The 14,056-nt window shown below is 37.7% G+C and overlaps 1 protein-coding gene across 1 annotated transcript in view; it reads right to left on the bottom strand.

Annotated features, from left to right (window-relative positions):
* The window catches only part of LOC102024336, a 109,061-nt gene that overhangs the window by 68,043 nt on the left and 26,962 nt on the right, over window positions 1–14,056 (bottom strand). The window contains exons 5-6 of the mRNA XM_005382184.2: window positions 12,866–12,967; window positions 2,276–2,386 (exon numbers count right to left, since the gene is read on the bottom strand). Of these exons, the coding sequence (XP_005382241.2) occupies window positions 2,276–2,386; window positions 12,866–12,967 (213 nt within the window). The remainder of the gene's footprint in view (window positions 1–2,275; window positions 2,387–12,865; window positions 12,968–14,056) is intronic.

The following is a 14,056-nucleotide window of genomic DNA, read 5'->3' as shown; positions in this document are numbered from 1 at the left end:
AATATTCCAGAAAACATGTACTGGGAGAAAGTTAAAAACCCAGACCTTAGTTGGTGCCCCTGCTGCTGAGAATGGTAGTGGTGGAGATAGGGTATTCCTCAGGGCAATAAGCCTATTTGCTTGCTCTCTTCACCCAGCTACTGTATGTTTGCCTCTTTTATTTTCTTACAAGATAGCTCTGAATCTTCAGGGACTCCTTCTAGGTTCTAGTTGTTCTCAATTAAAAGCTTTACTATAATCAGTTAGTCTTAGGAATGTGCAGATTATACCTGAACAAGGAATGGCCAATATCCTAATCTATCTGCATTTATTTAACAGATAGCGATATTGGGTGTTACTAGTTTTTAGGCTTTCAGTGGTGCTGGGTTGAAGAATTGGTCATCCAGGGCCACAGGCAGAAGGAAAACAATAATAAGCAGATCTTTAGCCAATTCCTTACATGAGATGCTCATTGAATGTAATACCTACCTCTCCTAACAAACACAGGCATGACATGATCTTGTTTTTTCCAAAATCTTTTCCTGTTCTTACTTTAGTATCTCCGATCTAGATTCATATTTTGTTTCTGGGGTATCTCTAATGTTAAATTTGAGGATAAGTAAAGGCGCAGGCATTGCCACAGTGTTGTGAGATTTTGTGGGGAAAGAGTAAAGGTAGCAAACAAGGACTGATGAGTCCAGATTATACCAGTAGATAAGCCCATCATACTAAGCAATTCCCTGGAAGGAGCACAAACTAGGTTGTTTAATTTAGCTTGTCTCCTACTATTGATGGTAATTCATAATTTTGTCAGAAGCCAGAAACTCTTCCTTTGAAATTTTAGACGTTTTCTCCCTTCCATTAACTGACACAGTAAGGTGAAATGTTCATTATTATACATAACATTAAGATTCTTGGGGAAAAAGAATGAAGAATAAAAATATTACTAAAGGTTCATTTATCTCAGAAACAATAAAAGTAATTACTTGTGACAAAGAACACAGAAACAGCTAAGTTCAGATGCGTGGGATGACATTACTATATGGGAAATTATTGATCCAGTAGTATACTCTTTATCATATTATTTCTATTTCTCAGCTGTGTTACACAAAGGATAAATATATGTGCAAGACTTTTAGGTAGTCGTTGGACATGCTGACAATGTCCTTGAATTCCTGGTGCATCTAGATCAAACCCTACTAAATTCTATCACAGGAGCTAAATTCCATTACAGAAAGATTCAGAATATTTTATAGGACACAATTGTGAGTGATTTTCTTTTTGTGTGCTAGCCTGGACTAGAAAAATATTTCGGCTATTGCTAACCATTAAGCATGAGAAAGGGCAAGTGAAACTTACTGTTGAGCAGTTTATCCTTATGGCTTGCCATGCAGCCTATCTCAAATACATGCCTCTTTATTATCTCCCTGCCTGCTAATATGCGTCAGCGGCCCTGCAGTATGCACGCAGCCTTCAGGAAGCCAGGAAAAAAATACACACCAAATAATCCCATGATGAAAAACAGAATTTACCACCTGCATAGCTCTAGGTCTGTGGGGAGATAAGGATTTGTACGATTTGTACATAGTGCCAAAGAAAGTAAATTGTTTTGCAGAGAGGAAGATGGTATTAACCTTTCCACAAAGTTTAATATGAGGAAATGCAAGGGCATGAGGATATGTATTATTACTCTTGTTGCAAAGGTTCCATCTGGGTCAGAATGGCTACAACTGCAGCTCTCAGGTGGCTCTAGGAGAACCTGTAGAAACTTTGGAACTCTTTCTTTCTTTCTTTCTTTCTTTCTTTCTTTCTTTCTTTCTTTCTTTCTTTCTTTCTTTCTTTCTTTCTCTTTCTCCCTCTCATCCCTCTCTCTCTTCTCTCTTTTACACTAAACACTGTGCCTCTTAACTCTAAAAATGCTGGAAAGAGAAGGAAAAAAGGAAAGGAGGAAATACTGTTGAAACGCAAGAAAATAGTAAAAGAATTTTTATAATGTGAATCGTCTTTTTTCAGAAGAAATTCAAGAAAACACTTTGGTAATCCATAAAGTACGTTTTGCTTACAGCCATTTTCTGGTTTCCTTTCTGTGGTTGATCATCAGTACAAAATATGCACGGGACAAAAATTTGATTTAACTGCAATAAATGAACCACACCAATGACAATGCAGTAAAGGGGCGCCCAGGAAAAGGACATTTGTATCCTTTCTGCAGTTGGCCCCTCCTCATATTTGAATTCTCTGCTGCAATTGTCTGCTTCTTCATACTAGTTCTGGGCTCTGCAGCCAGTCCGCCTACCTTTCCTTGCAAGGTGCACAGCTTCTGCATGTTCCACACTGGTGACCTCGGTGCCGTTGACAGACAGCACCACATCTCCAATCTGGAGCCCGGCTTCCTCGGCAGCACTGTCTGAGAGGAGACAGACAACAACAGTTCCATTGAGGGACAGTCCCAAATGGAGAGTCCTGCTGTTTGTACTCTTGTAAAAGGGTTCTTTCTCTAACGGGCCTTTCCTTCCAACTTTAGACAATTGCCCATGTCATTAATAAGATGGAAAATGCTCTCCTCGCAGCCTTCTTTTCATTCCCAGGACTCACACATTCAACCAGGCATCGGAGAGGCCCTTTTGCAATATAATAGCAAAGCTGCTCAGAAACTCAATCTATTCATCCACCAGAAGGTTGAACTGCTAGTTCTCATTCGCTCTTTGCTGCTAGGTCTCTTTGTAACCCTGAGAAAATCACTTAACCTCAATATCTTTATCTATAAAAAGAGGGGTGGGGGCAGAGTGTCTCTGCAGGATTGTTGCGGGAGCAAGTAATTGAAATACTTATGAAGTTGTGACAAAAACAGATCTCGAAGTAGTCAGAGAAAAAAGAAATAAAGAGCCGCTCTTACTTTCATTGTACAGGCTTCTTTCTGAGCCATTTTAGAAAGGAAATCAAAAGTAGCTCAAGCTTTAGAAGAGGGCTGTGCAAGATGGAGAGGACCTTCCTAGAAGTTATTTATTTTATCCTTTGAATTTCTCGCATTTGCACTTACTGCAACATATCTAATATTCTCTGGGGGTAAAAAGAATGTAATAAGATATTTCAAGGTTAATGCATTTTTAATAAGGTCTCTTCTGTATTTGACCAAAATTCTTCTTGGAAAAGCTTAAATCTTATTATTATTATTTTTTCCTTTGGTTTCAGTTTAAAGCCATTTCTTCTTTATTAGATCTCAGGGTTGGTTGCATATATACTGCTCATGGACTTGCGGAGTGTTATGCGGTAATATCAGGCTTTTATTCCCTAGAATGCCACAAACTTTCTCTAAGATTTTTAATATTAAAGATGCAACTCACTTGGTAAAGTAACATGATGTAGAATATTGTAATAATTATTACAGTCTGTCTAACCCTGTTTGTAATAGTAGGGAAGACCTTCTCTGATTGACATGCAATGGCCCCCCAATATAAGAAGGTAAGTAAGGAGTAATATTTGATATTTCCACCTAGTTACATAATATCATGCTTGTAATGAATAAAATTTCATGTTGTGATGTATCATTGGAATGTTTTCCTTCATGGTCTTAAAGGAATCAAAACACTTATTTATGGCCATGCCTCTGGATCAAACTCCAAAATGACAACTTGAGTCCAGAGACATCTTTTAAATTATTTTTTTGGATTTCCTATACTACCAGTAAGTAATTATTATGTAAAAAGGTCTTCCAATAAGTAATGAATACCCCCAAAATTATATGTCATAATTCCTATCTTCAAGGACCTTCACACTTCACTGGGAAAGAAAAGGCATGCATAGCCATAAAGAAAAATGCATTTGTAATACAGTGCATGAACAAAAAAAGGAAAAAAAGGTGTTGTAAACTTTGGAAAAGGAAATTCTCATTCCCATTGGAAGTGGTTAAAAAATATTCTTCAGTGAAACAATCTGGTAAATAGATTTTCTGCAGTGGAAAGTAATGGAGAGGACAGAGTGGCAGAGACTGCTAGGTGTTCAATTCTCTTCTGTCTAACTGGATTCACAGTTGGAAAGTTTTTCTCAGGCTCCTTATAGTTGGGCATGCAACAGAAATGGGTTCCAGTCATCGGCGTGTGAGTGCAAGCCAAGTGTCACTTCCAGTCCTGATCCACAAAAGGATCTCCAGGACCACCCCCTCACAGTCTTGTTCCATCTTCCTGCCAGGTAGAGATGATTTCAAGGCCTCAGGAAATAGATTCATAAGAAAAAAGAAATGCGAATCATAAACATGATGTTGAGTAGAATCATCTTCCTATCAAGAACATTCATATGGGACTATTAATGTGAGGAATGAGCTTCACTGTTTATTTGATCTTAAGTCATATTATCTTCTTGTTACCAAAGCTAGTATAATCTCAAACCATCAGCAAGCCAAGAAAAAATTCTGAGAAAAGGTATGGAAATCAAATGCTTTAAGATAAGATATGCCAAAGAAGAAAGTCGGATCAATTGGAGGAGAGGCTGTGACTGAACAGGGCTGGCAAGAAAACCAAAGTATGAAAAAAGTCCTGAAAGTGAAGATGAAGAATTTACACTCGATCCATCAACAATAGAGAAGCACTGAAGGTTGTGAGCAGAAAATAGATGAGTCATTTTATAGAAGATTAATGTAGAATGGAGAGAGATTAAGTAAGGCCAATAAACATGTTTATTATTACTGGAATTAATGCAGAAAGTAAATTGAGGGGAAGGTATAAAAATCTGTTGTAGAACTTGAAACACTTTGAGGCATTCATTTGCAGACTTGTCTATCTCCTGGTGATGGACCACAAGCACTTGAAGTACATTTTCCAAATTTATAATCTCTGACACTTGATACGAGATCTTTAAAGATTGGTTGGATATATATGTTTATTTTTAGCTACTGAGATAACTGTGGAAGGGAAAAAATTTAAATTTACATTGTAATGATGAAAAATATTTTTTGAAACTTAGGAGATGAGATGTGTCTGAGAAATGGATTCATAATTCATAACAAAAAGGACAGATGTAAGGAGGAAAATGCAGAGCAATGAAAAAACATCTGGATGAATAATTACCTTTTGGAGGAGAGAAAAACAAAGGATAAGGAGGAACATAAAAGAGGAGCAGATAGATCCTAGACCACATGGTTTCCAGAGTATAAAATCAGTGGAGCCAGAGAAAAACTTCATGATGAAGAGAATAATTACCATTCCATAACAAGGCCATGAAAGTAATTCTAACAATACCGCTTTTAATTCTAATCTGTTCAATAAGTGGTGAAAAATGAGGACTGCGGGAAAGTGATTATATTTGGAGATGGGAAAGTAAGTAATAAAGAACTTTAATGATTATGGAAGTAGAAGGAAAGTTTTGAGCGTTTGTGCTGATCGATATGTTAAAGGACTGACCAATATTATGAACTACTAGAATCAAATCTATGTTTCTAGTAATGAGTTATTTCCCTTAACGCAAATTTGATTTTGAACAATCGTCTGCTGAAAAGATCTGGCAATATGGAAATAATCCCTTACAAACATGCAAAAGTAAAGTGCTAACGTGGTACACTTCAGGTATTTTTTTGTTGTCTTCCAGGAACGGTTGCATTTTGGGAATGGAATTGTTAAACCTGTTTTTTTGGAGAGTTTGCTGACCATGTGAGTTTGGAGTATGCAGAGGGAGAAGTGTTCTTCGCCCAGTGAGCGCACATTTTCTAGTCATTATTTTATATGTGCATTTTAGTTAGTATTTCTGGGTATTAAAAGATAAGCCCTAATGCCTAACTTATATTAGAAGTAGCAAAATGATTCCTACATAAATATTCTTTTGATAGATTTTAGGAAGAACTGCCTTCTGGAAGTGACCTTTGTTAAAGCCACCTCTTGGAGCTAGATATGATCCTGAATAGAGTCACTGAAAAAATGAAGAGGGAAAGCAAAGGTGAGGGCAAGGGCTCTTTGCTAGTGTATCCATATCTGGGAGAGGGTTTTGGGTTGTAACCATAGGTAATATATGAAGTTTTTGGTAAAGTACTTGGGTTTATTGTCCACAGAGTTCATACTGTATTGTACAACATCCAAGCTTTGTAGATGTCTGGAGCTGACAATGTATGATAAAAAGTAGAGCTAGTGATTTAGCCAACTTGTAAAATCTCAATGCTGTAATTGATTTTAAAAAAATGCATCTTAGACTTAGCATTGTAACACCACCTCTGGATAGTATGTATCAGGACCTGTCATTAGGCTGGCAGCAGAAGGGAAGAAAGATGCATATAAGGAGAGATGTGTACAAAGACTTCAGATTCACATTCTGGTGGGAGCCATTGATGTGTGTGTGTGTGTGTGTGTGTGTGTGTGTGTGTGTGTGTGTGTCTTCTGGTAGTACTCTAGGAATATGCTAGTAATTTAGTCAGAACAGACCTTCTTGCTAATATTTTAATAGTAGAGATCTGATAACTTGGGAACATGCTGGGTGTAGTCTGTTGCTTTATGTCTCATTTTAAATTGAGCTTAAGAGAATGCAGTATTTTATTGGTAACACTGCCAACACCTCTATCTAGATGTCTTGTTAGCATTTTTGTCTTCAGGGACATTTTTATCTCCAAAATGGCAAAATTACAATTTTATTAAAACAGACTGGATTGGTGTCATGCATTCTTGGTTGTCAAAAAATATTTTTGCAGCTTTGGGATTTTGAATTGGTGAACATTCATGTTGTGTAGAAAAAAAGCATGATACCTATGTACAATCTCAGTCATGTAAAATGGCAAGTTGTGTATGTATCTATAGGACCTAGAAAGACATGCCTAATTAAACCACTTATGAGTATGACTTTGCTCTTTTCTTCTTGTGTTTTTTTTCCCTGTAATGTACCAAGATAAAAATATTTCATTGAGAAATTATTCACACGTCATATTCTTCACACACAAAGTTGTACAATTCAATTATTTTTCATATATTCATGAAGTTATGTAACCTTCAGCACAACCTAATATGTATTATAACATCATTGTCACTTTAGAAATTCCATAGTCCGTAACAGGCACTTCCTGTCCCCCTAACTGCTCAATCCTAGGGCATCATTAATCTTCTGTCACTTGCCTATTGTAGATATGTCAGACAAATGAAGCCATAAAAATGTGGCTTTTATGTCTGGCCTTCTTTGATTAGAATAATGCTTTCAAGATCATACGTGTTTTAACCTGTACTATATTCCCTTTAGTTGATAAACAGGATCCCATTGTAGGGATATAGAGTGCATTTCCTACCATTTTATCAGTCAAGGACATTTGGATTATTTTCACTTTCTGATTTTTAATAAGTAACACTTCTCCAAAAATTTAGAGAAAAAGTTGAAATTTGTGGACATATGTTCTCACTTCTCATGGGTATATATCTAGGTATGGAATTTCTGGGCCAAATAGTAACTTCATATTATATAAGTTTTTGAGGAACGGCCAGGCCGTTTCCCAAAGCAGCTGTACTATTTTATATTTCCACCAGCATTGCATGAGTGTCCTGAATTTCTCTACATTCTTGCCAATATTTATTATTATCTGACTTAAAAAAAATCATAGCCATCCTAGTGACTATGAAGTAGTATCTCTGATTTTAATTTGCATTTCCCTGATGGTTACTGATGTTGAACATGGTTCATTTGCTTCTTGGTTATTTGTGTATCTTCTTCAAAGAAATGTCTATTCAAATCCTCTGCTCACTTTTCAATTGTTATTTATTTTTGTGTTATTGAGTTATGAAAGTGAAGATGATTCGTGTTTATAGAGGAATTATTTCTGGAGTGTAACTCTTCTGGGTAGTTCATATAATTGCTTTTAACTTTAATTACAGAAGGGCTATGTTTCTCTGTCTTGCAATGCATCTTACAAAGATTTCCTTTATCTAATAATTATGGTGGGAGTTTGAGATATTAGAACTTCTTTGTGGAACAAGATATTTCAAGGTGACCCAATAATATGTAACAGAGAAATGTTTGCCCTATTTGGCGTTAGTCTTGGGAATGGATAGAAACATTCAGCCTACATTTGTCAGGGAGTTATGAGGTAGTACGAAAACAAGACCATGATTTTTCTGAATTTACATTTTTCTCTAAAAGGATGCTTCCTTGCACAGTCCTATTTATTATAAAGAGCTACATACTGAGTTATTCCGTTATTTTATATGTATTTACATATAATGCAGAATCTGAAAAAATTTAAAAGGGGGCTGATGCATATCATTTTAAAAACTGTACCATAACAGTAGCATTTAAAATTCTAGACTTTCCAGAAAGATGAGTCTTGTTTATAATTTCCTCCATGCTTTGCCCTTTCTTAAATGTATAGTTTTCAAGTTTCCTTGGTATCAAAGTTGAAACATCTGTTTCTTTTGTTTATGCCAACAGATCTCATAAGCATTTAGGCTTTCATAGAAAACGTTCATGCAGATGCCTGCCAGTTGTGGGCAATTAGTTATGTAAGCTCCAAGCAAGCTCAGCCTCCATATACTTACAGATAAACATTTCCATCCCACCTACAGGTCTCCTTGCTTTATCTTTTTATCTTCAGTGTGTAATTAAGCCTCTCCACTGCAGCTTGAACAATGTTTCATGGTATGAATAAGATTCTCAGAAGGGCTGAAAATATGTGTAATTTTAAAGTCCCTCAACCCCTCATTTGGTAGATTTGACTAGACAATGAATTTCAGAGGGTGTTCTCCAGCACTGAGAAATACATTTAAAAAAAAACAAAAACCAAAAACTAGACTCAGCAGCTACATGAATCCCTGACAGCGCAGCATTTTCTTATGTCGAATAAAATCCTAGGTTAACTATGTATTGCAGCATTTTTACTACAGTGAAGAGGCCTCAGCTCCTCCTATTGCAAAAACCTCAGGGTCTCTTAAATGAAAAGTCATTTGCAATGCAAACATTTTGTTTGCCTCACACCTGAATGGATGAAATACAGTTAACTATCTCAGTTTAAGAGAGATAGAAATTAAATAAGTCATAACATTTTATTAAGCCACATTTACTTATCCAGAAAGGCAGGTTTGTAGATATTTTGTAAAAATCTGAACTTATCAAGTCAGGCCTGTTTGACTTTCAAAGGGTAATCATTTTTATACTTCTTACAAATTTCTTTGTTTCTCTGTTGAACACTGATCTGAACTCAAAGAGAGGGAAAGCAAAGCAGAGGAGGAATAAATGTAGGGAAATCAGTAAGATGAAAAAGAAAAGAAAAAGGCGACGGACAGAAGGAGGAGTGGGAGAATGCGGAATGGGAAAGTGTGAAACATGCATTACTATGTTCTGCAGGAAGAAACCTTGACATTGTTAAAGGTGGAATACATCTAAAATTATGGTAAAAAATATGGGAAGCCAATTTATGCTAGAGTTGCCGCTCTGCATCTGTGTAAAACAAGAATGGCACAACATACAACTGTTTGTGTTCTTATTAATTTAAAGGGCACTAAGAGACCAAGTAAAGTTGACCCTAGACAAAATTTGCAATTTCTGTCTTTGGTCATCTGAGCCCTGTGGATAAGTTCCTCCTCAGCTTTCATTCCTCACTTGTTTGTGGTTCACCCTTTCACCCCTAAATCCTACTAAGATTCTCTTTCTTCCCTAATAACTAAAGAAATTACTAAAGAAATTACTAATTCATTACAACAGAGTAACGATATCCATACATTTGCACTTTAATATCTAATTATAAAATAAAGGCTTTTTCCCTGGATAAAATAATTTTCAGTTTAGTAACTTGATCCCTTGCTTTCCTGTAAATATTTTAGAATTTCATTCCTTTTTCTAAAACAAAGGAAGAACAGAAACAACTACTAGAATCTTACATCTATAGGCTCATTTAAGAAAGAACTGACATCTTTAAATACTAAGATTCAAAAACGATGAACATGGTTTTCTTGCTGTTCAATGTAACACTTCTACATTGTTTTATCTTTTAAAGTGGTGATCTTCGCAGCTTTATTACAGTTATTCCTATCAATCTCCTTCCGCCAGGGCTTTCTATCCCATACATTTTTTGTCCATCTTATATGTACAGACACTACCCATGTCTCCAGAGCCCGCAGATTGGAACTGGCAGGAAGCCTTCAATGGCCACACTTCCGGACCATCCCATCTCATTCTGAGGCCTTCCTTGCCATGGCTACCCAGCTAGTGACCACACATGGAGGAGGTTCGGCAGCCGTCCAGTACAGAATCCCTGTAATGAACACTCTGCTCCAGGGCTCCTTGTTACTCTGCCTCAGAATTTCATAGCAGCAAGTGAAGTTTGATTTTTCCTACCCAATCTCACTTCCTTTCCTCTCCTGGGTGCCAGACCGACCTGCGGTATGGTCTGAAGTCTTTTCTACCTACTCACCCTCTCTTCCCTTTGTCAGTCACAAAGGTTTCCTCCAACCCCTTGTGCTTTTATTTTTTGGTTTATTCTCGGGTGATAGGAACTGAGAAAAAGGAGCTCCCTTTGTTACTTTAAAGAAGTTCCTATCTGTTACCAATTTATTAATATTCTGTAAGTCATGAGAAGGTGAGAGTGAAAAGGATCAAACCACATAAGAGGAAGGATTAGCTTTCAGTAGGAGAAAGAGAAAAGGCAAAAGGTACACATTCAAGTACATTTGAAAGTGTAGAGGTGGGATTTCTGATAAATTTAGAATAGAGGTAGGAAGTAGTCACAAAGGTAATCCATACTTGCAAGTCTGCAGCGGGCTCAAGCTGAGGGAGGAGAGAGAATTTGAGATGGCTAAGACTTCTGCCATTTTGATGTTTACACTAGACTGACTTATAGTTTTGATTGTTAGGCTGGACTGGACATGAGTGACAAAAAGGTAGTGTCTTCATTATCTAAGAGAGAAGATAAAACTAAAGCCTCATCTCAGAACTTACCCAGAGTGGGAAGCATGAAGCTTTAAAATAAGTTCAATAAAGACCTTTGAGAAAAAGTTATTTTATATAATACTTGACTGAACCCTGCTCATCCCATTCAGAGTTAAATATTAGAGACAATGTCAGTTCAACTTTGCAGAGTTCCTGTGATAGTTAATGTACTTGCTAAACAGCTGAAGATTGATTAAGTTAGAATCAAAGCACAAAAGTTCAAAAGCAATTTGCTTGTGCTGTTCTTGTTTCTGACTCACTGGGTGCAGAGTGCCACTGCATGTGAATAGCTCGAGGTGGGGAGGTTATAGAGTTCCTCAGAATCTTAAAACACCACCTCCTATTTTCCATAGTGGAAGCTTGTGGAAGGTAAAGGAGCATTATCCCAACTTCCTGCCCAGTGTGGGCCCTGGTTTTCTAGCAATTAAGTCAAAACAATCTCATTCTCCTTGCATTCAGCCTAAGGGAATCAGCTCACATCTGTCCCCAGGGGTCATGACAACATGAAGATGTTTAGGTTGGAAGCCTCTCTTTTTTGAGTCTATGATTTATGACAGGAAATCCAGAACTGGTGAAACGGTTTTGGTTCCAAGCAGGAAGGTTGCAACTTCAGGAAGGCAATGAAAGAAATCAGGTTGTGGACGAAATGATTGAACCACGAAATCAAACGCCTGTGCTGTACTGTACCCTTCAGCTTCTGAGAGTCAATTCTCTTCCTCGCCGCCATCACTTCCCATCAGATTTTCTATTAGTTGCAACAGAGAATCCTAACTGAAGCAAATCATCGTGTTCTCTAGCCTCGTGCCCTGACAATTGATTTAGAAATTCCATTAATGTAAAGAAATGGGATGGGTTTTAGTCTGATCACTATTTCCAGCCCACCGTTGTCACCTACAGCTGTTTAATGGTGGGCTAGGAGCCAATGATTTGATCTGCTGCCCTTGTCGTGCTGGTGGCTGTTGCCAGAGCTGAGAAACCGTCCACTCCCTCGAAGCTGAGAGGGCAGATTCCCAGGGGAATCACAGGGCAGCCAACAGAGGGACCTTGAACACGGACAGACAAAGAAAAACGAGCTGTGACCCTGGGTGATAATGAGGCCAGAGAAAGGATTAGGGCATAAAGGTGGTGTCCTCCTGAGGTGGCTCCTCCCCTCTTTTCTGCATTGTGCTATGCAAGCCTCAGGTTCCCAGGGCTCTCACAGCTACTCAGCAACATTATTGGGGTGCCCATTCTGTGGCCTCTGGGACACCACATGGGCTATTAAGGATAAAATGACAGGTAAGATAGAGTTCCTGATCTTAAACTCACAATCCGGCTGGGGAGTTGGACAAAAAAGACAACAGTGTAATTCAGACACACCCTAGTGTCTTTGAGCCCTGCTTTGTGGTGACTTTATTACTCCTCCCATCATGCCCCGGGCTAAGGGTAGACATCTTGATCTAGTGCTCCTATCAACCTTACTCTTCTGGCTCTTTTTTTTTTTTTTTTCTCCACAGAACTGATATCAGAGTATTCTTATGTTAGAAATCAACAACTTTTTAAAAAAATCTAACTTTCACAAAATATCTACTAATTCATGATTTGCTGATTAAGAAATAGTATATGAAAAGACATGAGGAAAATAATTTAGGGGGAATAGAACTTCTCCCAGAAAACACTAAATACACTGGCAAGTGGACAGCTGTCTACTCATATGAACCTTTGTCTCTCCCACATTGAGCACCGTTTCTGCAGGTGGAGGTAGGACTCTCTGATAAGAAGGGCAGTCAGTGCCCTATGTTGGTAAAAGAAGTTCTTTCCATCAGGCAAGCCACATCTTTCAAGACTATATAATTATGATATGAGCAGTTCTCAATTATGATTTTTTGATACACTGAGATTGACAAGTTGATTCTATTCCACATGTCTGTTTTACAGGATTATGATATAGAGATTATTTTGCATGTTTTGCTAGAGTTGAGATCATTGTTCTTGTATGAATTCAAGCTTTTATAGTGAGTCTACTTACTGGCATCCACTTCAGTTACCATGATGGGCTTGGAGAACTGAATTCGGAATCCCCAGGGACAGTCTCCAGTCCCTTTGAATAATCTCACAGTTCGTTCACGAACTATAAGGAAGGCAAAGAGGACATTGCTTTCACTTAGGTTTTAGATGAGCTAAAGTAATTATATAGTTTTTAAAAGCTATTATTTATTGTTTATTATATGCTAGATGTAATAAAAACATTGTAAACAATACCAAGTAAGTAGGATCTGATTTAATGTTTATGATAGCCTGTTGTTATTTTTAAGGAAGAGGATGCTGAGGCACAAAAGTCAAACAGCTTGCTTGAGTCACGTGATCAGTGAGAGACACTGCTTGCTACTCTTAGGCAGCAGGACATCCAGGATTCACTCTTAACCGTGGTATCACAGCTACAATGCAAAAGCACCGGACCTTACCAATCTGAGTCAGTTAGATCCACAACTAAGTGACATGCATGGTAAGGTTGTATGTGGAAGTCAGAAAATTGAATCCTCACTCACGCATTAAGATCTTGTAAGAACCCAAGAAAAGCTGAATCACTGAGCATCTCAGAAAACAGGAACGAGCCTTGGAGAAATCAGAACTCTTAGGTCAGTGATGACGAATCTTTTAGAGACCAAGTGCCCAAACTACAACTTGAAACCCACTTATTTAATGCAAAATGCCAACACTGTACTTAAACCTCAATGCTGAAGTTTTAGCCTGAAAAGCAAACTCACACATTAACAACTTTGGTATTAAAAGACAAACACAGTAGCAGAGTTTTCCATGACAAAATCAGCTTTTTACAAAAAGGTGAAAGTTTGCATTTGTTTATTTATTTTTTAATTTTTTGGTTTTTTTCCAGTACCGGGAATCAAACTCACAACCTCACATTTGCCAGCCAGGCGCTGTGCCACTGAGCTAAATCCCCAGCCCCTGAAAGTTTGCATTTGGTGTGCCTTTGCACAATGAAGGTGACCCTTGTGGGTGCATGTATGCTAATAATCTGTGAACCTTGGCCTGGCTTGACTCTGCCCATAGAGAAGGTTCAGCGTGCCGGCTGCTGCACGTGTGCCATAGGTTCACCACCACTGTCTTAGGTTACGCTGGATTGAAGGTATGGAGAGTTCCAAGAACTTCACTGTAACAATTCATATATATATATATATATATATATATATTTTTTTTT

The sequence above is a fragment of the Chinchilla lanigera genome, unplaced genomic scaffold (assembly GCF_000276665.1).
Source record: "Chinchilla lanigera isolate Chin_1 unplaced genomic scaffold, ChiLan1.0 scaffold00017, whole genome shotgun sequence".
NCBI lineage: Eukaryota > Metazoa > Chordata > Mammalia > Rodentia > Chinchillidae > Chinchilla > Chinchilla lanigera.
Note: the sequence above shows the minus strand (reverse complement) of the source record. Positions and strands in the feature narration are given on the sequence as shown.